Here is a 25,056-nt window from a genome sequence, read left to right on the forward strand (position 1 = left end):
GGCGCATAGCGGCTTCAGGGCCGGGGCTGGAGGGGCAGGACTGGGAAAGGGGCCCTTCTGACCTCGGAGCTCATTGTAAAAGCGTGGGTGTTTGTGTCTGTGTATCCAAAGACCCATGGGCCTGTGGGAACCTCGTGGTCCTCCTGTTCCCTGCCTGGATCTCTGAGAAGCAGAATAAAGAGAGGTGCTGCTGAAGCTCATTATCACCCCTATTTTACAGATGACAAAACTGAGGCCCAGAAAAGGAAGTCACACGCTGAGATCCCTTCCTAATCAGTGATTGAGCTGGGCTCAAACCCGGATCTATTCAGCTGGCTAGCCTGCGCTTTTCCAAACAGAGTGGAGAGGGGCCTACCACATGGAGGGGCGGGGGTCTGGGTTGGAGTTGGGGAGGGGAGGTTTGGGGGGGTGGGAAGGGGGAATTCCTGGTGTCTGTGAGAGGCAGGGAATTAAAGGTGATTTGGGAGTGTGGGGTCCTCCAGAAACCAAGGAACAACTACCACTCCAGAGAGAACAAGACTGGAGGGTGGAGATGGGACAGGGATGTGGGTAAGGGGTCCACCCAGGCCTCCGGTTCCCTCTCCGAGTACCTCCCCATCGTAGGAGAAGCAGCAGAGCCACCCGCTGCCCATGCCCTGTGTGACGCCGCTCCTCTCTTCCCAGGACTTCACGGACCATCGCCTGTCCCTCTAGTGCGGCCTGGAGCTCCACCAGTTACCCTGGTCTGTCTCTCCAGACTGTGCCCTCCTGGTGTCAGGGATACACCCAGAGCCCAGCAAAGGGCCTAGGTGGCCTGAGTCCATGGTCAGTGAGTTGAGCCAAACAGGGATGAGTTGGCATGGACCAGTTGCTCATTTCAGGAAGTCCTTTCAGCAAGGGGATTTTCCTTTCACTGGAGCTGAGGCCGGTGAAGAATGGGCTGTTTTTTTCTTTTATTTGTTTGTTTGTTTTTTATGTTTTAGTGCCTTTGAGATGACCCAGATTTCTGGGTCCAGGTTACCACACAAGAACTTCTCCCCTCCATCCAAACAACATTCCTGTCTCCAGCCTGGAGCAAGCAAACATCAAGTGCAGCAGGAGACTGCAAGGTTAGACAACAGAAGGACTTCCCAGCAGGGCAGAGGGAAAGCTTGCTGCTTAGAAGAGCTGCCGTACAGTAGAATGGGCTGCTTGGATTGCAGCGAGGTTTCTGGAGTTGTAAACAGCAAAGGTGGACGATCCAGGCCAAAGGGGAGAAAAAGAAAAGACTCAGTTTGGCTGGTGAGGGGGTGGTGAGGGTGGAGGGAGTCGAGGGGGTGGCTTATCCTAAGGGCCGAGGTGGGAGGAGCTGTGTGTGGCAGTGTGGGGCCCAAGGGAGTGAAAGAGGAGGGGTGGGACCGAGGGATATTGAGAAGGAAGAGCTTCCAGGAGCTGGTGTTGGGTTGAATGTGGGGCTTGGTGGGGGGTGGGGGGGTTCCTTCTCAGGTGGGCAGCACTGGGACGGGCAGGCTGAGAGGAACAAACTGAGTGGGCGGGGCGGGGGCTTCCAGCAGAGAGGAGGTCTGGAAGGGGAGCTCAGGTCGGCGGGGATAGGGAGGCCCCAGCCGAGAGAAGATGGGGGAGGGGGGCAGCAGGGTGGGACTTGGGAGTAGCTGGCATCATCTGGCGGGAAGAACAGCCTCTCAGAACAGAAACTTCTCTGAGGAGGCTGAGGCAGCAGGACGTAGAGGTGGGAGGAAGGGGGGAGCAGGTCAGGAGGGAGAGAGGGGTGGGCACGAGACAAGGTCAGACCCACAGGGGCTCCTGAGGCTTCATCTGGGGTCTGGAGCCCTGGGGCTCGGGGAGAGGGGTGGGTCAGACCCCTCCTCTAGAACCACGCTCAAGGTGGAGCGGGGGCGAGGGCGGGGTGGGGGAGGAGGCGGGCAGGGGAGGAGGGCGGGGCCGGGCCTCTGTCCACAGCATTAGTGCTGGTTGGAGGGAGAGGGGGGTGTGGAGCCAGCCAGGCCGCCTGTTCCCACAGCCGCTGAGCAGGGCGCTGCCATGGCGCTGGCCAGGCCTGGGACCCAGGACCCGGGGCCCCCGGCCCCTCTCCTGCTGCTGCTAGTGCCGCTCTGGGCCCCTGCCCTCGCCCACCCTGCCGGTGAGTTGGGGCCCAAGCCTTGGGGGGCCTGGGACTGGGTCTGTCCCCAAAGCAGACACCCCAGGCCCTGGGGCCGTCCATGTGGGTGCCGGGACTGACTGTGGGGTGCAGAGGGGTGCCTGCCGTGGGCCACTGGAGCTGGTACTGTCGAGGAGGACTTCGTGGGGGGAACGGTGGCCGGCTGTGGTCTGGGCAACGAGTGGGTTGTGTGTGTCTTGGGAGAGATGCTGTACCCTGTAAGGGAGGGCTCCTGGGGCTGGGGTGTTCTGGCTTGTGAGGCCCAAGTCTGGGGGCTCTGATGTGACTTGTGTGCAGGTTATGGGGTGCAGGTTGTGGGTGCGTTTAAGTTGTGAGGTGGGACAGCTGTCCCGCACAAGCCGGGAGTTATGTCTGAGGCTCCCCGGGTGTGGTGAGCTGTATCCCTGTGCAGTTCTGGCCTGTAAGTTATCAAGTGGGTTGAACTGTGTCTTTGCTCTTGACCTGGGGACATGGAGTGGGGGCAGCAGACCCCAGACCAGTGGACTGGGGAGGGGGGAAGAGGGAAGGAGACCCAGGGATGCTGGGAGTCTGCCTGTATCCCCTCTATTTGTGTGTTAGCCCTGCCTGCACCGGGGGCTGGGGGTGCTCTGGGGTCCCTGGGGGGGTGGCTGGGCACTTGGGAACATGCGTGTCTACTGCTGCCCCTCTCTGTCCTTCCCAGACCAAGCCAAAAGGGCTTCCTGAAGCCAGACGCTGTTCGCTAAGAGGTTTATGCTTTTGTCCAAGGGTATTTGTGTGCACACAGGTCTGGAATTCTTCCTGGGGGGTCCGGGGACGCTTTGTCTTGGTCACTATAGCTACGGGGCCAGACTGGGAAGTCTAGAGCAGGCGGGTGGCCTGGGCTCTGCCTCAGAGTCCCAGGGTGCGGGGCCAACGCCCCCCAGGACCCTACCTGGGGCCTTCCGCGGCCTCTCACTGCCCGGCTCACAAAACCTTCGTCTCCTCTCTGCAGGGACCTTGGGGAGGACGAGGGCCCCATTTTGCAGGGGAGGAAACCGAGGCTCAGGGAGGGATGGGGGTTTTGCCCTGAGGCAAATCTGAGAGGAGTTGGTGGCCTGCTCTCTGCACAAGGGGCATGCAGTCCTGGTGTGTGGACCTAGTGTCTGTCCCCTACCCTACAATGCATGTACACACACATGTGTGTGCACACACACATCACACAAATGCACAACGCACCCGCCCACACAAATCGCACATGTGCATGTACCACATACACATGCAGCCCTGCACACTCGTGTGGCACACACATGGCACACACCAACATGTGAACTGGTGTCCACAGGCACGTGGAGTCCTACCATGCATGCACTCGTGCACACACACCTACATGTACTGACCGGCGTCTGCACACGTGTATGCACTTATACTCAAATGTACATTCGAGTGACCCTTGGGCAGAGTGAACACAAAGTAGCCGGATGCTACAGAAGAGAACAGACACAGACAGACACACTCACCCAACGCAGCCCCGCTGGGATTCCCAGGGCGAGCCTTTCCCCCTGTGATTTCTGCTCAGGGAGCCCCTCCCTAGGGATCCATGAAAGCTGGGGTTGGGGCGCTGTGGGAAAGAGCATTTCTGGCTGCCGGGACCCAAGGCCTGGCTGCCAGGAAGAGCGGGGCCGGGGATTGTGTCACTGGAAAAGTAATCTCCATCCCAGAGGGGGTGGGGGTTCTGGATGCCCTGGGCCCATGGCTCTGCTGCCCACCCCAGCCGGGCCCTGCACGGGGCCCCTCCATCCTGGCCCGCTCTGCCACAAAGGCCCAGCTGGTTGCTAGGAGAGCGCTGAGCATCTTGGAGGACAATGGGGCACGTCGGGCTCTCCTGCCCCTCCCCACTCCCTGCACACCCAGGGAGCCAGGCTGACAAAGGGGCAGCGAGTCCAGTTCCCAAGTCTGGCCCCTCCTCCAGCCAGAGCTGGGTGGGAGCCTGAAGGACAGAGGCAGGGAGCGGGGAGCCACACACAAGCGCCCTAACGTCGGGGCTTGTTGCAGAGTCAGTGTTTGCCCCAAGTCCAGATTTGTTGACGAATAAATAATACCATCAGCCTCTACGTGGCAGGCTCTGTGCTACTGGACTAACAGGACTGAATTTAATTCTCACAACAGCCCCATGAGGTCGACTCCGATACCCCCAGTTTACACTTTAGGCCCAGAGAGGGTCACTAACTTGCAGCTGGGCCAGGATTTCACAGCCGCTTATGGGACTAGTCTGTGTAAAGTCACATCTCTTCTCTGTGCCTCTGTCTAAAGGGGGCAAGCCAGCTCACTCCGAGGGCTGCTGCAAGAATTTGACAAGAAAATGCAGTGGTTTTCCAACTTCGGTTTGGCACAGAGACCCCCGTTTCAAAGGAAATTTTAGACAGAAGCCAGAGGCCTGCTGGTCGTTTAGTTAAAAGTGGCCCGTTTGGGTGGCAAGCCCGGAGCCCCACCTGCTCTGTCTCACCCCTGTTCCAGGAAGTGCCTCTGTGCCCCGCCATTCTAAGACCCTGGTCTGGAAACACTGGGACGCGCCCATGCCCAGCAAAGGGCAGGCAGCGCACCTGTGACAGGGATTGCTGTGATTACCAACATGATGCCCTTTAACCTCAGGTGATACGCATTTTTGTAAAAGACTGTTCCAAACTCTCCTGCCTTGTTAGAGTAATTCAGCCCTTTCCCCACGGCCCTGTCTCAGGTGGCCGCACCATTGTCCGGTCCTACCCCTGGGGCTCAGCGCTATCAGATGAACAGTGTTTCTCCCTCTACCAGAGGCCCAGCTTATGAGATCTGGGGTGGCTTCCTGGACATTTTCTCTTTTTTGCCTTGTCAGGATGAGAAGCATCACAAAACCCGTCCTCAGTAAACACTCCCCATCAGGCACTGGCAGTCATCACGAGGCCCGTTATAAATGCATGTAAAGTAGGATTTCCTAAGCACCGAGCGAGGCCTGAGGCCTGAGTCCCCGTGGGATCGCAAGCGTCTGGGTTCTGGGTAGACAGGGAGGACTGCCCGTTCTGTCCGGGCCGATACTGGAACCTCCACTCTCGGACAAGCAGTCAGAGACCCTTTCAGTGCCTGGGTGAGGCGGGGCTGGAATGCCCTAAAATGACGATACGTGGCTGGCCAGTTAGAGTTTGCAGAGTGGGAATTTCACATGCACTGGGAGGTGTGGACTTCTCTTAAGTCTGGAAACGATCTGCTTCATAGCTTTTTGAGGGATGACCCTAGGCAAGTTTATCAACCTCTCTGAGTTAGAAAACGCTTAGTTTTCTTAACGGCACCCACCTTTTCCAGTTTGAATCAAATGCAATAATGTGATTAAAAAAAAGACACAAGATGTGCAGCACAGCCCGGAGCACACAGTACTCACTCACTAAATGGTTGCTGTTTTTAGAATCTTGTCCTTTCCATCAAGAAGATTCCCTTCCCAGAGGTGGGTTCCGGGCCTTCCTGGGGCAGGGCAGCAGGTCCAAGGGGAGGGGCAGATGTCGGCTAATCCTTCCCCTGCCAGGTCGTCCCAGGCAGCCTGAGGGGTCAGAAGGGATTTGCAAAGATAAGCACAGGCCCCTCATCACCCCGGCAACAGGCCACGCCCCTCTAGCCTGGCCCGAAGGGCCCCTCCTCCTTCCCACCATCCTCACCTCTCCTGCCTTCAGCCCTGGGCTAGCCTGGCCTTCTGGGCTCATTCCTGGGAGACAGAGAGCCCAGGGTCTGCACTAGTCCCCAGTCTCAACGTGCACAGGAATCCTGAGAGATCACATTGCAATGCAGATTCTGGGCCCCAGGCCCAACGGTTCTAGATCTCTGGGCCTGGAATGGGGGCAGGAATCCATATTTTTAATACAGGTCCTGGGGGTGATTCTGGAACCACGCCCCGACCCCCATCCCTGGCATGGAGGCTCTGGAGCAGTGAGACTTGGGTCTGAATTCCAGCCCCTCTGGAGACTGTGAAATCGCCTCATCTCTGAGCCTTACTCTCCTCAAGTGTGAAAAAGGAATAATAGGCACTCCCGGCCTCCTAGGGTAGATGTGAAGATGGAGCCACAGGAGAGGTGGCTGGCCCTCACCTGAGGGTTTTGGGTGCCACCGCATAGATCCTGGGACAGACCGCTCCCTCCTGCTCTGCCTGCAGGAACTCCTTCCTCTTGGGGCCAGACTCTGGCTCCTGGGGCCCCAACACCTGGGGTCACGGCCCACCTGCCCCCACGGTGATGAAGCACCTTCCCCTGTCCCCGCAGGCGCTGTCTCCCCAGCCTGCTCCTAAGTGGAGGGCTCTGAATAGGGGATCAAGGCTCCGGATTGGGGTAGGGTCCCTGGCGTCACACAGATGAGGAGTGACAGTGTGTCAGGATTAAAAGAAGGGCCTGTCAGGATTAAAAGAAGGGCACAGGACCCAAATCAAAGGCCCTTCACAGCGGGAGCTGTGATAACTGAGCTCCTCCTGGACTGTGTGTGCTGGGCCCAGGGGCCTCGAACACAGTGTGCCAGGGTTTCATTCACGTCCCCTCAGTGGCTCCTCATGACACCCCCAAGGTGGGCACTGTTTGCAGCCCTGATACTAGCCGGGTCTGATGCCCAAAGCTGTGTCCTTTCCTAAGAGAGCCTGATCCATCACCCTCATCAGACCACCTTCCACTCCATCAGACCATCTTCCACCTCCAACAGACCACCTTTCCACCCCCATCAGACCACCTTTCCACCTCCATCAGACCATCTTTCCACCCCCATCAGACCACCTTCCACCTCATCAGACCACCTTCCACCCCATCAGACCATCTAGTCCTGGGAAACTGGGCTGTATACTGATCAGACCCTGGCTCAGGGTGGGGAAAAGAAAGACAAGCTGCCTGGAAGGCCCTCATGTCCTCACCTGTAGGACCAGGCTTGGAGGAGGGGAACTGTGGGCAGAGTGGGTCTGTGGACCCCCCTAGAAGGTTGTCTTGGCCTCACAGTGTTTCAGACCTCATGCCCCCCTTGCCACATGCCTGACCCTGGGTGGGTGCTTGCCCCCCACCCCTCCTGGTGGGAATCTTGGGAGAATGAGCCCATGTGGGGCTGTACCAGGTGCTTTGGGAGCTGGGGGGTGGGGCCAACAGCTGGGTTCTTTCCCTGGGTCCCTTGGTCAGTAACTCTGTCTCCCTGTCCCTGATCCTGCTTGGCCCTGGCTGGCAAGGGTGGGGGCTGGCCAGTGGATAGCCCTGCCTGGTGGAATGTGGATGACGCCTGAGAGGCTGCTGAGCCTTATCTTGGGGTCTTCACCGGGTGGGGGAGGGGAGGCGCAGGGCTTGAAGCTGTTCTGGGGCCTGGTTAGTGTCTGGATGACAACCTGGGTGGGGGAGGGGCACCTCTTAGGTTGGGGGGTGTGCCTCCTTCTTGCAGGCGGCCCCCCTCCCCCATCACTTACTGAGCTCCTACCATGAGTGGGCACTTGACTGCTGTCCCTGAGGCTTCCCATCCTTCCACATCCTATGAGGCATGTGCTGTTATCATTCCCCATTCAAACTGGGGAACAGAGGCTCAGTAGGAGAAATGACTTGCCTAAGGTCTCGTAGCTAGTTGGCTGAGCTGGGATTTGAACCCAAGGCTGTTTGACTTCAAAGCTTCAAGATTCCTACACCGGCATGACACTGACATGCTCTTAGGAAGGGAGGGAGGGAAGTGGGCTCCAGATCAGGAGGTGACCCTCTCACAGAGGGAGCTCTGCCTCGTGGAGACATCGTAGTCAGAGCCAGGAGTTAGTTCAATCAGCAGGTCTCAATACCTGCCCTGTACTCTGTGACCCTGGCCAGTCTGGCCGCTTGCATTTGCTGATGGCGGATACAGTGAGGGCCAGGGATCCTCTGAGAAGTTCCCAGGCCAGCAGGGTGGGGAGGGGAGGAGGGGTGTGGAGAGAGGCCTTTGAAGTCCTCCATCTCCAGTTTCACGCAGGGATGGAGTTACTAGACCCTCAGCAGGAGCTGTGGAGTGAGCAGTGGGAGGAGCCCCTTCCTGGGAGGCAGCAGCCTGGGGACCCCCTCCCTAGGTGGGGTTGAAATGCACGATCAGACCCTGAAGGATGACCCAGCACTAACTTGCTGTCTGACCCCCGGCAAGAATCTTCACTTTCTCTCTTGAGCCTGGACCTGCTCTCTTGTAAAACGGGCATGACAGTGCCTGCCTCCAATGGGCACTGCAGGGATGCGCTGAGACAGTGGAGCACAAAGCTCACAGGGTTAGTGGGTGTCTGCTCACTACTCCTGCCCGGGGAGCCAGGCCTCCCGGGTCCTACTTCTCTGCTACAGAGGAGCTCCTGAAATCACTCCCAGCTCCAGGTGGAGACGTATGCAGCCTGCTGGGACCTGGTTTGTGGACCCCGGCCCTCCCTCCATCTTCCAGAGTATGGATGGACGCCTGCTGCTCTCAGACTCTGGGATCTGGGGATGGGCCTGGGTGTGGGGAGGGGACTATCCTGGCAGCCCCTGCCCACCCTGCCCAGCCAGTTTCCTCTCTCTACAGGAACGGTACCTTCGGAGACCCCGGGTGCCTGTGCCTCAGACCCATGCGCTCCAGGGACCGAGTGCCAGGCTATGGAGCACGGTGGCTACACCTGTGGGCCCTTGGAGCCTGGGGGCTGTGCCAACCAGCCCTGCCACCACGGCGCTCTGTGTGTGCCCCAGGGTCCAGATCCCAACGGCTTCCGCTGCTACTGCGTGCCCGGATTCCAGGGCCCACGGTGTGAGCTGGACATCGATGAGTGTGCATCCCGGCCCTGCCTCCATGGGGCCACCTGCCGCAACCTAGCCGATCGCTACGAGTGCCACTGTCCCCTTGGCTATGCAGGTAATGGCCTTGGCTGCCCCCGAAGGCGTGTGCGACGTTGACCCCATTAGTGGCTCAGAGTTGTTAAATCATGAATGCAACTTTGACCTTAGCGTAGAGACAGCCCCAAACACCCTGGCAGCTCTCGGGTATAGACACTCTTGGTCTTGCTGTGGAATTGATGCTTCTCAGGCTAAGCTGGCAGCTCTGGATGAGACTGTGAGTGTGGGAGCGCTGGCACAGTGCCTGGCACAGAATGGGCACTGGAAAATGTTATCTCAGTCCCCTCTAGGGTTCAGTTTGGTGCTGGGAGGGGAGACACCCCTCAGGCATCTCTGGGACTAGAGTGCAGATATGCCTGGTTTGGCTGTAATGAGGACACGTCTGGACAGTATTTCTAGCATCTGCTCATGTGCAGACCTGTCAGGCTGCAGCATAGATACTGGTGGCTCAGCCACTGGTTCTAAAGTGTGAACAGCCCTGGTATGGTTCAGGTTGTAAAGTGGACCCCCTTCCCTGTGGGTAGCCCCCACAACTCCAGCATAGAGAGACTGGTGGTCTTGCTTGAACTGTAATGTAGATGTACCCCTAGGGATCTCTCTGGTCCTGAGGGGGACAGTTCCCTCCTCCAGAGTATGGCCCTGTCCCAGTCCCATTCATTCTCCAAGGCAAGAGCATCCTGGAGTAAATGCCTAAAAGGCAGGAAGGAGGGCGCAACTGGGGACAGGTCTCGGAGACTAGGTCTAGGGCAGTTGGGAGCCTGCAGTGCAGAAACTCCAGGTTCTAGTCAATCTTGAATTCAGATGACTCTCTCTGAGGACACAGGGCATTTTAAGGTCACCTCAGAGTAAGGGGTACAGACTAGGGGGCTGGGCTCCAAGAGAGGGGGCATATGGTGGAAAGACAGATCTTGACACATAGATGAAAATGAACTTGGAAATGAGTTCCGTGTGCCCTTCTCATCATTTGAGAGTCCAGGTGTCTGGATATCCTAGTTGTGTGTGTGAAGGTCACATACAGGGCCTGTGTCTGCCAGTATCCATGGGTGTCTGGGCTGGCTGAATACATTTGTGGGAAACAAATGTGTGTGTGGTGCCAGCAGATGTGTGTGCGCCTGGATGTGTGGTGCTTGGACGCTTTGGGTAACGCTTTCTGGGTGAGTTGTGGATGTGAGTCGGGGCAGTGTCTGCTGTGATTCATTTCCTCCTCCTTCTGTTCTGAGCCAGGCGGGGGAGGCTGGGATTCCAGGCAGCCTGGGCCTGGCTCCCCCTGGCACAAAGGGTGGGAGGAGGGCTGGGTCACAGGAAGGAGGGGGCAGTGTTTTGTGCTCACTGAGCCGGTGAGGGGAGAAGGTTCCAGCTGGAGCCAGCTGGGTCCCTGGCCCCCCATGACCAATCCTACTTAGGGGGAAGAGGCAGGGCCACTGGAGTGTACAGTGACATGTGCGTTCCACGATGAATTCAGACAGTACATTTCCAAACTCTGAGATCCTCTATCTCCCTCTATCTCCACAGCCACTCCCCAAAGGGCCTCCCAACCGTCTTGGTTTTGTCCAGGTCTGAGGGGGTTCCCAGGACACAGGACTCAGTTTTAAAAGCAAGACAGTGGAGGGAAAACCTGAAGGAGTTGGGTACCCTGCTCCAGCATCTCTCACCGGGGTACATCCCTCCTCCCTAGGGTCCCTCCTTACATCCTCTGCAAAGACTCAGTAGAGCGAGCCTTCTGAAATATAGGGAGGACCAGGTGTAACTCAGCTACTGTTTTAAAACTTATAGGATAAGCCCAAATCGTGTCACTGAGCCCCCAAGGACTGATAGCTCCCACCCCTGCCCCACCTCCTCGGCTCTCCCTTTTGCTCCTGACCCTCCAAGTGCCTCTGCCCTGGGGCATCATGCCCCTGCCCCAAGCAGGTCTTGACCAGTAGTGTCTCTGGAATAAAACTGCTTGCACAGCCCCCTATCTAGTCGAGCGAATGCTCCCTCATCCTTTAAAAGGCTCTTCTTCCAAGGAGCCTTTCCTAACTCCCAATTCCCCAGGCCAAGACCCTGGCTCTTGCTTTCACACAATCCAGCACGTTTCCATTGTTGAGCTAATTAACATTAAAACTCAGTCCTCATTTATGTAGTAATGACCTAATCCCCGTCTCCTGAACTAGACTGCCGTGAGCTCACGGGTGCTGGGATGTGCGTGTTGTTTCCACCCCATTGCGATTGCTGGCGCAAGAAACACCTGCTCTTGATGAACAGTCCAACGGATTGTCTCTGGATCCTGACGCTCCACTGCTGGAGCAGGTGTCGGGTCAGCTTGGCTTGGCCTCTTTCGCGCTCTCTGGGCGTCCATCTGTCTGTCTGTCTCGGGCCCTATCCAGGCGTGACCTGCGAGGCGGAGGTGGACGAGTGCGCCTCGGCGCCCTGCCAGCACGGAGGCTCGTGCCTGGACGGCGTGGGCTCCTACCGCTGCGTGTGCGCGCCGGGCTACGGGGGCGCCCGCTGCCAGCTGGACCTGGACGAGTGCCACAGCCAGCCGTGCGCGCACGGGGGCGTGTGCCACGACCTGGTCAACGGGTAAGCGGGCGGCCGGTGCCCTCAGGCGGGGTTTCGCGAGGCGACAGCTGGGTGCTGGAGGGTCGGACGCGCGCTCAACTCCAGCCTTCCTTCAGGTTCCGGTGCGACTGCGCGGATACGGGCTATGAGGGTGCGCGTTGCGAGCAGGAGGTGCTGGAGTGCGCGTCAGCGCCTTGCGCGCACAACGCGTCCTGCCTCGAGGGCCTCGGGAGCTTCCGCTGCCTCTGCTGGCCAGGTGTGTGTACCCGTGCGCATGCGCGAGGCGCATGCGCGCTCCCCGGTGCGGGGGCGCCGGCTGACCCGGCGGGCCTGGGGCGACGAGTGGGTGGGGCGGGGCGTTGTGCGCCTGTGCGCTCGCAAGGTCCGTGAAGTAAGCGAAGTGTGTACATACGACCTCGGTTTCCTGATCTGCAAAATAGGGCTAATCACAGCACCTGCTCGCGTGCTGTTTGTTGTGAGGAGAGTAAAGGTGCAACTTGGCACAGGGCCCTGCACGTGCGAAGCGCCCGGTAATACTAGTAATAATAGTAACATGATGTTGTTGAAGGCTGCCTGGGTCATTCCTACCCGCCTCAGCGTGTCCCTCCCTCAGAATATCCTTGACCATATTCTGCTCTGTTGTCCCAGCCTGGCCCTGGGCTGGCCTTAGAGGGGCGAGGAGTGCTGCTCAGTGACCCCATGTGACCCGATGCCCACGTGCGTGTGCCCGCAGGCTACAGCGGTGAGCGGTGCGAGGTGGATGAGGACGAGTGTGCAGCGGGCCCCTGCCAGAACGGGGGCCAGTGCCTGCAGCGCTCCGACCCCACCCTCTACGGGGGCATTCAGGCCACCTTTCCAGGTGCCTTCAGCTTCCGCCATGCTGCTGGCTTCCTGTGCCGCTGCCCTCCGGGCTTTGAGGGTAAGCCTCCTCACCCCCTTCCAGGGAAGCAGGTCTGTAGTGTCCAGATGCGAGGGAGAGATACTGCGGCTGGGTTCAAGCACCTCTCTCCGGACCTCAGTCTCCCTACCTGTAAAATAGGCCCTTCCAGTTCCAGTCTGGCTCTGAGGGAGCAGGTGGGAACCACAGCTGGGCTTCTTGCAGGGAACGACTGCGGCGTGGACGTGGACGAGTGTGCCTCACGGCCATGCTTCAGTGGAGGCCTCTGCCAGGACCTGCCCAATGGCTTCCAGTGCCACTGTCCGGAGGGCTATGCAGGTGCCTGGGTGGGGTGGGCACTGGGGCAGGGCAAGGTCAGAGTTGGTGGGCCTGGGGTGAGAAGGTTCCTCCTGGCTATGTGGAGGCTGGGCCAATGAGGAACAAGGACATCAGGGAGGAGGTGGGTGTGGTGGCCAGGTAACAGGTGAGAGGGCTGAGGTGGGAGTGGAGAGCAAATATCTTGGAATGGAGGCTGAGAAATATTTACGAGGGACACTCTGTAGGTCCTGAGTGTTATTCCAGGTGTGAGTGGGAGGTGTCAGGGATGCCGAATGGGTTTCTGGACTAGCGAGGTTGAGTGGAGGATGGTGAGTTCAGCCTTGTCCATACTGAGTCTGAGTGTCCGTGGAGCGCCCACAAGGAGGAGCCTGTGTGGGGACTGGTGATTCCAGATCAGTGGCCCAGGAGAGGGGCCTGAGATTGGGGGTCAGGAGTGTAATCCTGGCAATCAGGGTCATGGGCAGCCAAGGCTGTCCAGGAGAAAGTGTGGAGTGACGGGCAAAGAGGGCCCTAGACACCTGACATGGAAGGGCTGGGCGGAGGGTAAGGGGCCGGCAGGGAGGACTGGGCAGCTGGGCCCGGACAGTGGAGGTAAAAGCTGTTTTTGTGTGGTGGGGGGCATCAGGGAAAGTGGGAGGCAGTGTCTGGAGAAGGATGAGCTTGACCTCCGGGGAGCTGGGGCCTGTTAGGCAGGCAGTGGGTGTGCAGAAAGCCTCTTTGTGCCTTGGGTCCAGCAGATGCACAGACACCCAGGCATCCTTCCCCACAGGACATTGATGAGCCCGAGGAACTCCTCACACACTCACTGAGTGTCCCTGCCCCCTCTGGAATGCCTGTGTCACTTCCCCCACACCCGCCCACATTCCTGCTCGGGCAGGCGGCCTCCTCCCCCTGGCACAGGTCCTGGGCACAGGCTCCTCTGCCCAGGGGAAGGAGGTGGTGGTCGCCACTGTCCTTTCCACCCTCACCTGCCCAGAGATGCTGAGGCTCAGCATCCCACTCCTGGGTGGCCAACAGCCCTGGGCACCCTGGGAGTCCATCTGCTGCCCCCATGGGCTGAGTTTCCCTGAGTCCTGCCCCAGAAGCGGTGGCATCGTGGGTGCCAGGCACACAGTGTGCCCACCACAGCAGGCCCTGCCTCTGAAGAATGTTCTTGCATTGCTTTCCTCCTCACCATGGCCTGAGGGATGGGGTTCTAAACCCCCATCTTACAGATGAAGTGACAGAGGCTCTAGAGAGGGAGGGTCACCCCCCCCCCAACACGGGCTCACCCATGTCAGCGGGAGCCCAGCTCCTCTCCAAGCTGAGCTCAGCTGCTGGGTGACAGGGAGGTCAGACCTCTGAGGTCAGGGACGGGATGGGGAGCCCTGGCTGTGGGGCTGGGCTCCTGGCCACTGTCCACCCCATCCTCCCTTTGGGTTGTGCTGGGTGTGGGGGAGGCCAGTGCCTGGCATTCCTGAGCTGGCTCCGAAGGAGGCGGCTGGGCCTGGCAGGGAGCTGTTCTCCCCAGCCTCAGTACCTGCCGGCCACTCTCAGCCCATCTGTGGGGAAATGCAATGGGGCTGCGGGCTCTGTGGACCTTCCTGGGGGTGTTGTGGCTCCTGGCAGGTATGCAGGGCTGAGGCTTCAGGCAAGGGCAGGTGGGGCTGGCTGTCCCCAGGAGGAGGCTGTGGTGTTTGTGGGCTGACCAGGGCCAGGATTCAAATCCTGGTGGCTTCTCTGGGCTCAGGTTCCTCTGGCTGGGGTCTGGGGCAGGGCTGTCCTTGGTGGTTTTGTGGAGGCTCTGGCTGAGCTGGGGTTGGGCTGTGGCCTCTTGACCCAAGCTGGGGCCAGAGCACCTGGCATGGGAGCTCCTGGGGGGAGGGGGAGGTGGTCCTTTCACAGCCAGTGTGGGGGTCCTAGGGCAGAGGAACGGGGGGCTAGAGCGAGGGGCTACTCGAGTGCCACAGATGCATACACCCACCCCCACTCCCTCCATTTCATCACTTGATCTACAAAGGCCATGCCAGGTCCGTGGCTGGGCACCAAGGGCATACCCAGGCTCCTGGAGGAATCTCAGCTGAGAGAACAGATACTTTCAGTACAGTGTTCTGAGGAGCTGTGCCTGGGAGTGGGCACGGAGTTGGGAGTGACATAGTAGCTTGGAGTTGGGAGTCAGAGAAAGCCTCCTGGGGGACTGGCTGTTTGAATTTGGGCTTTGCAGGATGAGTAGAAGTTTGAAAGGCAAGGTAAGCAAGGCATTCCAAGCAGTGTGAGCAAAGCCCCATAGGCAGGACTTTCCAGGAAATGCTTGGAGGAACAGGCAGTTCAAGGTTTGTAGGGAGCAGAGTTGAAATTTGAACCCCTGGTAGGACCTAGGCTGTGAGGGATCTCGAATGCCAGGGTGAGTGATTGGACCTTTAGCAGCAGAGAAACCTGGCTAGGTGATGCTTTAGAAATATGGCTACTGGTAGAATGGATGTTGGAGGGGTTTCTAAAGGCTGGCAAACCAGGGGACAGTTTCTGTGTGGCTCAGAAAGCTGGTGAGGCAGGAAAGGTGAGGTGGGAGGAAAGGGGGATTGGAGAGTGTCTTGGGGATTGTATCCACTGGGCCTGGAGGCTCACCAGATACACTAAAGAAAGGAGTATCTGGGATTCCAGCCTCCAGGGACTTCAGGGGACCGTGAGAAATCCTTTGTGAATTGGGAACAGGTTTGGTTGATAGCTACCGAGATCCCTGTCCTCAGAGGCAGGTAGGCTCTGGGTCCAGACTGTGGTTCTGGCCTTGGGTGCTGACACTTGGGCTGCTCTCTCCTGAAGGCCTGACATGTCAGGAAGAAGTGGACGAATGCCTGTCGGAGCCCTGCCTCCATGGTGGGACCTGTGAAGACACGGTGGGGGGCTACATCTGCTGGTGCCCAGAGGCCTGGGGTGGGCATGACTGCTCTGTGCAGCTCTCTGGCTGTCAGGGCCACACTTGCCCACTGGCTGCCACCTGCATCCCCACCTTTGAGTCAGGGGTCCACAGTTACGTCTGCCGCTGCCCACCTGGTACCCATGGACCTTTTTGTGGCCAGAATACCACCTTCTCTGTGGTGGCTGGGAACCCTGTGCAGGCTTCAGTGCCAGCTGGTGGCTCCCTGGGTCTGGCATTGAGGTTTCGTACCACAATACCTGCTGGTGTCTTGGCCACTCGCTCTGACAGTCGGGACAGCTTGGAGCTGGCACTGGTGGGGGCCACGCTTCATGCCACACTCTGGAGCCACGGCAACAATGTGCTCGTCCTGAGGCTGCTGGACCTGCCGCTAAATGATGGCCACTGGCACCGAGTGGAGGTGATGCTCCGCCTTGGGGTCCTGGAGCTGCGGCTCTGGCACGAGGGCTGCCCTGCCCACCTCTGTGTGGCCTCCAGTCCTGTGGCCCTGCCTCCTACGGCATTCCCGGGCCCGACGCCTGCTGGGTTCTGCTCCAGCCAGCTGGGTGGTGCGGCCTTTGCAGGCTGCCTCCAGGACGTGCACGTGGATGGGCACCTCCTGCTGCCTGAGGATCTCGGCGAGAACGTCCTCCTGGGCTGCGGGCGCCGGGAGCAGTGTCAGCCTCTGCCCTGTGCCCACGGAGGAGTATGCGTGGACTTGTGGACGCACTTCCACTGTGACTGCCCCCGGCCCTATAGTGGTCCCACATGCGCTGATGGTGAGGAACGAGCCAGGTGGGCCCCAGGGCAGGGGCTACCTTCCCCCAGCCCGCAGGCCTTATGCCTGGCACCCTTTCTCCCTGCAGAGGTTCCTGCTGCCACATTTGGCTTGGGGGGCACCCTGAGCTCAGCCTCTTTCTTGCTTGATGAGCCGCCAGGCCCCAACCTCACCGTGTCCTTCCTCCTCCGCACTCGGGAACCTGCCGGCCTTTTGCTCCAACTTGCCAACGACTCAGCAGCTGGCCTGACAGTGTTCCTGAGCGAGGGCCAGATCCGGGCTGAGGTGCTGGATGGTCCTGCTCTGGTGCTCCCTGGACGCTGGGATGACGGCCTCCGCCACCTGGTGACGCTCAGCTTCGGGACTGACCAGCTGCAGGGCTTGGGGCAGCAGGTGCTAGTGGGTGGGAGGCTCCTCCCAGCCGATGCCCAGCCCTGGGGTGGGCCCTTCCGAGGCTGCATCCAGGACCTGAGACTCAACGGCCTCCACCTCCCCTTCTTTCGGCCGCTGCTGGGGAACTCAAGCCAGCCCAGTGGGCTGGGCAGCAGGCAGTCCTGGAACCTCACCATGGGCTGTGTCTCCGAGGACATGTGCAGTGTGAGTGCCAGAGGAAGGGAGTGGGTCCTTTTTCCAGGATTCACCCTATGTCACTGGGCATTAGCATATCCTTCTACTGGTCTGGTCAGCACCAGGAGGTGAAGCACCTGCCCAAGGTCCAGTGCTGGAGAGAGACAGAGTAGGGTTCACATTCATCTCCTCTCTGGCCAGCTGTTCCTGCCCTCTGGTAGTCCCCACACCTCCCCTCTCAGTCTTTGTCTGAGAGAAGACATCCTGACCCAAGCTTTTCTATAGGAGTTGCTTGGGGGACAGACACCCAGGTTCATGAACAGAGCACCAGCCCTGGAATTGGAATAGCTTGGGTGTGAACTCTGGCTCCTCTATTTACTGGCTAGGTGACTTAGACAAGTGGTTTCTCCTAAGCCTCAGTTTCTTCATCTTTAAAATGGGGATGCTGGTACCTTTTCTATTTGTTTGTGAGGAGGTAATGTATCTGTAGTAGGTGCTCAATGAAGAACCACTTCAGGGATGGTTATGGCGGGGCGATGTTAGCCCCAGGCCTGAGCCAGTCCCTCCCCTGATTCTCCTGCAGCCTGATCCTTGTCTCAATGGTGGGACTTGCCTTGTCACCTGGAATGACTTCCACTGCACCTGCCCTGCCAACTTCACAGGGCCTACGTGTGGCCAGCAGCTGTGGTGTCCTGGCCGGCCCTGTCTCCCACCTGCCACCTGTGAGGAGGTCCCTGATGGCTTTGTCTGTGAGTACATGCCCTGGGCAGCCCACATGCTGGGTGCTGGACATCTAAGCTGGGTTAGACCCCACTCCTACTCTCAGGGCTCAGAGACAGTGGACCAGGATGCCAGCAGCCCTAGCCCAGGACAGGCTTCCTGGAGGAGGATCTTCGAGCACCTGCTAGGTTTTCAAAGCCAAATAAGACTCTACCTGGTATAGGGAAGGACATTTCAGGAAAAGGGGCAAAACATATGCAAAGGCTCTGAGGTTTATAAGAACTAAAATACAAGTGCAGGTTTGCTAGGGGTCTTGAATGCTAGGCCAGGCAGCTTGAGACTATCAGGGACAGTGGGGAGCCATGGGAGGGCCACCAGGAGAAGGCCGTGATTAGCATTTTAACAAGATGACTGCAGTGAAGAGTGAGCCTCAGTGATGACACAGCAACTTCAACGAGGAGGGAAGGGGGCAGATTTTTCTAGGGGTTATTATTGCCCGATCTGTGACCTGGAGGGCAGGTTGGGTGCAGTATGATAGGGTAGGTCTCCCCAGCCTGCAGCTGATTCTCTGAAGGTAGGGAGTTATGAGGTGGGGCAACAGTTCCTGGGATTAGATGATAGGTAGGTGTATGTGCCCCCGCCCCCTTCTCGAGATGGCGGGAGGGTGGGGGCGGCAGACGCCGTCATCCCAGTGCTTGGGCTGGGTGTGGGTGCCGACAGCCGTCCACCGACGCTCCCCTTCCCCGCAGGTGTGGCCGAGGCTACGTTCCGCGAGGGTCCCCCAGCCGAATTCAGCGGGCACAACGCCTCCGGGCGCGCGCTCAGTGGTCTCTCGTTGGCTTTCCGCACGCGCGACCCCGACGCCGGGCTGCTGCGCGCCACCGCGGGCGCTCCGGCGGCCGTCTGGCTGGCCGTGCGCAATGGCTCGCTGGCGGCAGGCGTGCGTAGCGGCCCCGGCCTGCCCGGCGCTATGCTGCCGGCGCCCGGGCCGCGCGTGGCCGACGGCACCTGGCACCGCGTGCGCCTGGCCATGGAGCGCCCGGCGGCCGCCGCGTCGCGCTGGCTGCTGTGGCTGGACGGCGCGGCGACGCCCGTGGCGCTGCGCGGCCTGGCCGGCGACCTGGACTTCCTGCGCGGCCCCGGCGCCGCGCGCATTCTGCTGGCCGAGAACTTCACTGGCTGCCTGGGCCGCGTGGCCCTCGGCGGCCTCCCGCTGCCCCTGGCGCGCCCGCGGCCCAGCGCGGCCCCCGGCTCCCGGGAGCCCTTCTCGGCCTGGCCCGGGGCGCCGGCCCCGCTCCTTGGCTGCCACGGCGCTCCCGTGTGTGTCCCCTCGCCCTGTCTACACGGCGGCGCCTGCCGCGACCTCTTCGACGCCTTCGCCTGCGCCTGCGGCCCGGACTGGGAGGGCCCCCGCTGCGAGGCCCGTGTCGACCCCTGTCGCTCGGCGCCCTGCGCCGGCGGCCGCTGCCACCCACACCCCGACGGCCGCTTCGAGTGTCGCTGCCCGCCTGGCTTCGAGGACTCGCGCTGCAGGTGCGCCGCGCCTGGGTCTGGGAGGCTCGAGGGCGGGGGTGGGGGGTGGGTTCCGGGACAGGGGTGGGGACAGGAGGGGGAGGCCCCTGGGGACGGTAGGTGGGGCAGACTTGTTCAGGAGCCTGGCTGCGGATGCCTTGGTTCCTTGAGCCAGCCATGTCCCTTCTCTGAGCCACCAAGCTCTTATCTGTGACTTGGAAACAACAGTCCCCTAGAGTTGCCAGATAAAATACAGGACACCTGGGCAAATTTGACTTTGAGATAAACACGCTGTCGTCTGCGGGTGGGTGTGGGGTTGGGGAACCCAGAGCTAGTGTTGGAAGAAAACCTAGAGGCTTTCCTGCCGAGCTGCCCACCACTGATGCTCACCCCACTCAGTCCCGGGCGTCAGGGGCAGAGTGAGATGGCCGAGTCTTGGCCGCTTCCCTTGTTGAGTCTGGCTACGACTTACCCCTCCTTTGGAGCCAGGCTTATGGTGGGCTGACTGGCAGAGTTTGGACTCCCCCTCTCCCCCAAAGAATGTCAGGCCCAAGCTTTATGTCTAGGCACATGCTCTTGCCCCAGGAGAGTCCTTACATTTCACTAGCTCCTCAGAGAACTCTGAGCCTGGGGAGGTTTCAGCCGGGGCCTAGTGTACACCTTGTTGGGGGTGGGGCTGGAGCAGCAGAGTGGTGGCCCTGGCCCCACCCCTTCCACCTCAGACACCACTTCCATGACTGACAGCAGGGTCTCTAGGAGGTGGCCCTGAATTCCTTGGATGACAGTGCAGAGGCTGAGGTTGCCGGTTGTCACACAGAGCGTGGGGGTGGGCCAGGTCCTAGGGGTGCTCTGTGCTTTCTCCTCAGGTTGCCTGTCCCACCAGAGGAATGCAGCCTTAATATCACCTGCCTCAGTGGTGGCCCATGCGAGGGTGGGCCCCAGGGTGCCAACTGCAGCTGCCAGGAGAGCTTTGCTGGCCGGAGGTGGGCCTGGGGTCCAGGGGCCTGGGAAGTGGGCCTGGGATCCAGGGACCTAGGAGGTGGGCTGGTGAGTGTGGAGAGCTGGGAAGAGTGGGCCTCTGGATCCCCTCCCGCCAGGGCAGGTGACGGGAGGTGTGGATCCTTGCTCACCTTCTCAGCCTCACTGTTGTCACAGTGCCAGGCAGTCCACCTCTGTCACTTCAGCTCTTTCCTTGTGTCCTGCGGGCACCTCCTGGGAAGTAGTTGCCTGGTGGTGTTTCTTAGAGCCCCATGCTCAGCCCACCTGCATCAGGAACCCCCGAGGAGACTGCAGAAATGCAGGTTCTGGGCCCACTCTGCACAGATGGAGTCAGCATCTGCAGGGGGCTTCCTTTACACAGGCTCCCCTTTGTTTCTTTCTGTTGGAGTGCAAGTCATTCTCAATCATGAATGCTGGGGTGAAGGCACGTAGTGGGTGATGGAAGTCACATTCAACTTCAATCACCTGGCAGGGCCCAGCCAGGCAGGGACAGTGCTGGGGACAGTGGATGAATGACCTTTGATGCCTGTGGGGGTAGGGGTGGGGTGGGGGAGGGTTTGAGGAGGTAAAGGAGCTGGGGGAACAGAGGCAGCACAGGAAGGAGCAGCTTTCTGAGTCCCACCATCCTCCCTGTCTTCCAGGTGTCAGATCCCCTGTGAAGCCAACCCTTGCTTGAATGGGGGCACCTGCCGGGCAGCTGGTGGGGTATATGAATGTGTCTGCAGTGCGAGGTTCTCAGGCCAGTTCTGCGAAGTGGTGGTGAGTGATGCCAGGAGGGGGCAGGTGCCCTGTTTTGGACTTGAGTGAGATGGTGTTGGAGGCCGGGTGTGTGTACAGCATCTGTGGAACTGTTCCTGAACCAACCCTGTCGTGGGTTGGGGAGGAGCAGAGAAAGGAGACTCAGGTTTCGCCCACGTCCCCCACAAAGGAGGTATTTTCACTCTAGGGAGAGCCTGGGGGTCCCCACCATCCCTCTGCAGACTGGCAGTGAAATAATTGGGCTCAACCAAGTCTGATCTGGGACCAAGACTCAGGGCCCACGGGGCCTTGGAATTCTGGGATTTGGGTAGGTGAATATAAGAGCCTGTAATCTCCAGCGGTTTTTGAGCCAGGATTCTAGAGTAGGAAGATCTGGGGAGCCCAGGATTCTGAGCCAGAGAAGGCTGGGCTGCTGTAAAGGCAGCCCCTGACCCTAGGGACGCTAAGCTGAGGAGGGGCCCAGATAGATGGGGGCTGGCAGGCAGCTTGAGCTTGAACCTCCTCTGGCCCCCCTCCCCACCAAGAGGTGGAGCAGACTCTGCAGGGCCAGCCAGAAGTTAGCCAGGAGTGGGCACTGGCAGGGGGGATGCCTGGGGAGGAGCCTTGATCTCCACAGGGTTCTGACAGCCCAGGTCATAAACCCAAAAATCCCCTCTGCTTCTGGGGAATGTTTCCTTTCAAGTTGAGCTTTACAGCCCCTGGCTCTCCACCCTCCCTCTTCCCAGGGAGGAAATGGCTTTATAGCTCCCCCAGAAGCACCCAGGGCTGGAGGCTGGGGAGGGGCTAGTCAGGGCTGGGATGAACTTTTCTCTGCAGTCTTGGGCACCTTCCTCAGGGCTGGAGGCTGAGACTTGGGGCCCAGGTCACAGTGGGCTGAGAGCTGTCATGGGATGGAGGGAGGGCTGTGAGTCCGAGACCCTGGGGCTGGACTCCTGGGAATCTATGGTTCTGGGGCTTCAGAGTTTGGGTAGGTAGAATCGTTGATGGAGGCATCCCAGGCATCTGTGATGAGACAGAGAGGCTTCCTGGGTCCCCCAGAGTCTGGTCTGAGTCTTTTGGGGGTAGGGGCCGACCCTGGTGGATTCTGAGCTTGCTGTCAGCCCCAGCTCATGCCTGGCACTGGCCCCCTGGCTGGGGGAGCCTCTCCTGCTACTGCCTGAGATACCTCCCACTTTGGGGTTGAGCATGGTCTCTACAGACACCTAAAAAAACCAGACTGCCCTTCGGGATGGGGAGATATCAAGGCCCAGCATCTCAGATTGGATGAGTGTATTGTGGGGAGGGGGAGGCCGTGCAGGGAGGTGGGGTGGCGGGGCTGGGCACTGAGGCTCACCTTGGCCAGGTGAAGGAAGGGCCTTTGGCTGGAATTCAAGACTGAAGGATGGTGGTGTGAGCTTGGCATGGGCATGGCATGGCCTTGGGGGTGGATGGGGGAAGTGCCAGTCCTGGCTCGATACTCACTAGTCATGTGTCTGTGGGAATCTGGGCAAAGTCTCAATTTTCTCACCTAATATTTATCGAGGGCCTACTGTGCAGGGCTCTGCTCTGCATTTTGGGATCCATGAGTGAACCAAATAAACCAAAGATCCCTGTTCTCATGGGAGAAGGGGAGTATCCCCACTCCTGCTTCATCAGATCGTTGTAATGTTTCCATGAAATCCCAACAAGGTGCTGAGCTCGTTCCAGGCGTTCAGTAAACGTGTTTTCTCTCCTCCTAGCCAGGACCCCTTTGTAGTACAGGAACCCCCTTGCAGCGCTCTGATAGGTGGCTCCCTGGCACTTGCTTGCATACCCTTGGTGCCAGGTCCCTCACTACCTCCCGGGGAAGCCTGCGTCCAGCAATGCCTTTCTCTGAGCAAGTCCTTGTGCCTCCTTTTCTCCTCTCTGCTGAAGGGCGTGGGGGTCTCCGTGCCTTCATGACCTTAGGTGTCTTACTGTATCTCTTGCAGAAGGGGCTGCCACTGCCACTGCCGTTCCCGCTGCTGGAGGTGGCAGTGCCTGCTGCCTGTGCCTGCCTCCTCCTCCTCCTCTTGGGCCTCCTCTCAGGGATCTTGGCAGCCAGAAAGCGCCGCCAGTCAGAGGGCACCTACAGCCCGAGCCAGCAGGAGGTGGCTGGAGCCCGGCTGGAGATGGACAGTGTCCTCAAGGTGCCACCTGAGGAGAGACTCATCTAGGCCCACCTGTCTGCGGCTCCAGCACCCGTGAGGTCCTCAGTTCTACCTGGAGACCCAAGGAAGCTGCTTCTGGGGGCCTGCAGAGAGATGGCTTGCCTCTTCCGGGCCCTGGGGAGCTGCTGCAGGGCCCAGGAGACCTGCTGGGGAAGTGTCCCCTTTGCTGGGAGCCCCTGCCTCTGCCCCATCGTGGACTGAGGGGAAGGGGCGCACTCAGGGAAGTAGAGAGGGGCCTGGCGAGGTTGTGGACATTCTCCATCTCCCAGGTCTGGCCTTGGCAGGCACATGGCTCTGCAGGGAGGGGCACCCATGGGTACACATGATGTGTTCAGCCGTGTGCACACGCGCGCACATACCTGGGACTGTCAATCTGCAGATACCAGTGTGAGTGTTACAGACGGTGCTCATGGGCATGTCCACGTCTTTGTTGTGTGTGCATGTGACAGTGTAGTGGGTGCAGGTGGCCCCACAGAGGGGCAGCTGGGCTGTGGGGACAACTGTCCCAGCCTTGGGGCAGGGGCAGCCCAGAGCCCTGTGTTCTCCCAGAGGCCGGGCCACAGCTTGCCTGAGGACCAAAGCCCCAGCTCCCACAGCCTCTCCCACCTCCAGAGGCTGCCCCCATCCTGAGGCAGGTGAAATGGGGGCGGGGGCAGGGGTAGGAGAGGGAAGGGGCATTAGCCAGAGTCTGCATGGGCTCCTGGCTCCCAGAGCAAATGCTCTTGCAGGCAGATCTATGTCCACCCTGTGCTGGAACACAGACTGACAGGAGCCATGCGGGTGTCTGGGCCCGTGCAGCCTTCCTCCTCTGGACCTGCCTGTATAGATGGGGAAAGAGCCCCCACCTACCTCACAGGGCTGGCGTGAGGATCTGCGTGGACGACAACGGGGATGGACTCTGGAGGTCGTTAAAGTCATTCTGCTGTGAGGGGCTGCCGGGTCATCCTGCTAGGTGTTGGGAAGGGAGAGGGGCGCTCGAGGGAAGGGGCCTCCCCGAGGGGCACCACGAGGCCAAAAGTGATGAGGATGGAGGAGCAGCCCTGCCAGCCCACCTGTGGTTCTCCAGCTCCTCCAGCGGCGCCAGCACTCTCCTCTCCAGGCTGCCTGGTGAGGCCACTCCTTCTCCTGCAGACCAGTCACCTCCCTAAGGTGACCTTTGGGAGGATTCAAGGAGAGGACTGGCAGGAAGCCCTCAGGGTTGTTTGCTGAGGCAGGTGCACTGCCACTGTGTCGCGGCTGGCCCTGCGGACAGAAGGGGAGGAACTGGCCACTTCACTCCCAGCCCCTTCCCTGGTGATGCCGTCACACTGCTGGGATCTCTGATCCCTGAAGGGCACCCGCCTGAGGGCCTGGCCTCTGAGCGCGGCACAGAGACCTTCTGTCCCTGACCTGGAGATGTGTCCTTTGGTCTTTCCCATTTCCCAGGCCAGTGCCCCCTATGCCAAGGCCAGGAGACCCTTTTCCACTTCTAGATTGGAGGCTGACTTTACCTAGCTCCCCCTGGGGTCTCAGCCAGCTTCCAGGGGTGCAGGAGGCAAATCTGAGGTGGAGCCACGTGGTGATGGAGGGCCAGGGAAGGGGTAGGGGGCTGAAACGGGGGGGGCGGGGTCAGCTGAGGCTGGGATGGGAAGAGCCCTGAACCCTAGGTTAAGGGGCTTGCTTGGTCCTTATCCTGTAGGAGGTGGGACCACCTTCCCCCCAACTTTCTCCATGACAGCTGGGGAAGGGGGAGGAATCATCTGGTATCAACGGCTTAGCCACAGTCAGTGCCTTGGTTAGTCAGGGATTTCGCAAACCTGTGTTCTTGCAGGTACCTAAGAAAAGACATTATGTGGAACCCCAATGTATAAAAGCTGGGCTGTTCTTTTTTGAGGAGCCCTAAGCTGTCTTCCCCTCTTGTTCCTAAGGATTCTGGGTACCTGTCATTTTCAAGCGCAGCCCAGGGAGGGGGATGTGGCCAACTAAT

The 25,056-nt window shown here is 59.7% G+C and overlaps 1 protein-coding gene and 1 long non-coding RNA gene across 2 annotated transcripts in view; one reads left to right on the forward strand and one right to left on the reverse strand.

Annotated features, from left to right (window-relative positions):
• The window catches only part of LOC141577494 (uncharacterized), a 40,899-nt gene extending 29,600 nt beyond the window's left edge, over window positions 1-11,299 (reverse strand). Inside the window, exons 1-2 of the long non-coding RNA XR_012506543.1 lie at window positions 11,165-11,299; window positions 5,508-5,663 (exon numbers count right to left, since the gene is read on the reverse strand). This is a non-coding gene — a long non-coding RNA (uncharacterized LOC141577494). The remainder of the gene's footprint in view (window positions 1-5,507; window positions 5,664-11,164) is intronic.
• Window positions 1,623-23,360, forward strand: CRB2 (crumbs cell polarity complex component 2). The gene is made up of 14 exons (XM_074362193.1): window positions 1,623-1,708; window positions 2,000-2,119; window positions 8,633-8,956; window positions 11,304-11,499; window positions 11,595-11,734; window positions 12,212-12,397; window positions 12,581-12,694; window positions 15,494-16,366; window positions 16,454-16,962; window positions 17,516-17,681; window positions 18,402-19,185; window positions 20,031-20,147; window positions 20,805-20,922; window positions 22,872-23,360. Exons 2-14 carry the CDS (start codon window positions 2,020-2,022, stop codon window positions 23,094-23,096), a joined length of 3,852 nt encoding a protein of 1,283 aa, XP_074218294.1. The 5' UTR covers window positions 1,623-1,708; window positions 2,000-2,019; the 3' UTR covers window positions 23,097-23,360.
• The last annotated feature ends 1,696 nt before the right edge of the window (window positions 23,361-25,056 follow it).

Source organism: Camelus bactrianus, chromosome 4, assembly GCF_048773025.1.
Source record: "Camelus bactrianus isolate YW-2024 breed Bactrian camel chromosome 4, ASM4877302v1, whole genome shotgun sequence".
Classification (NCBI taxonomy): Eukaryota; Metazoa; Chordata; class Mammalia; order Artiodactyla; family Camelidae; genus Camelus; species Camelus bactrianus.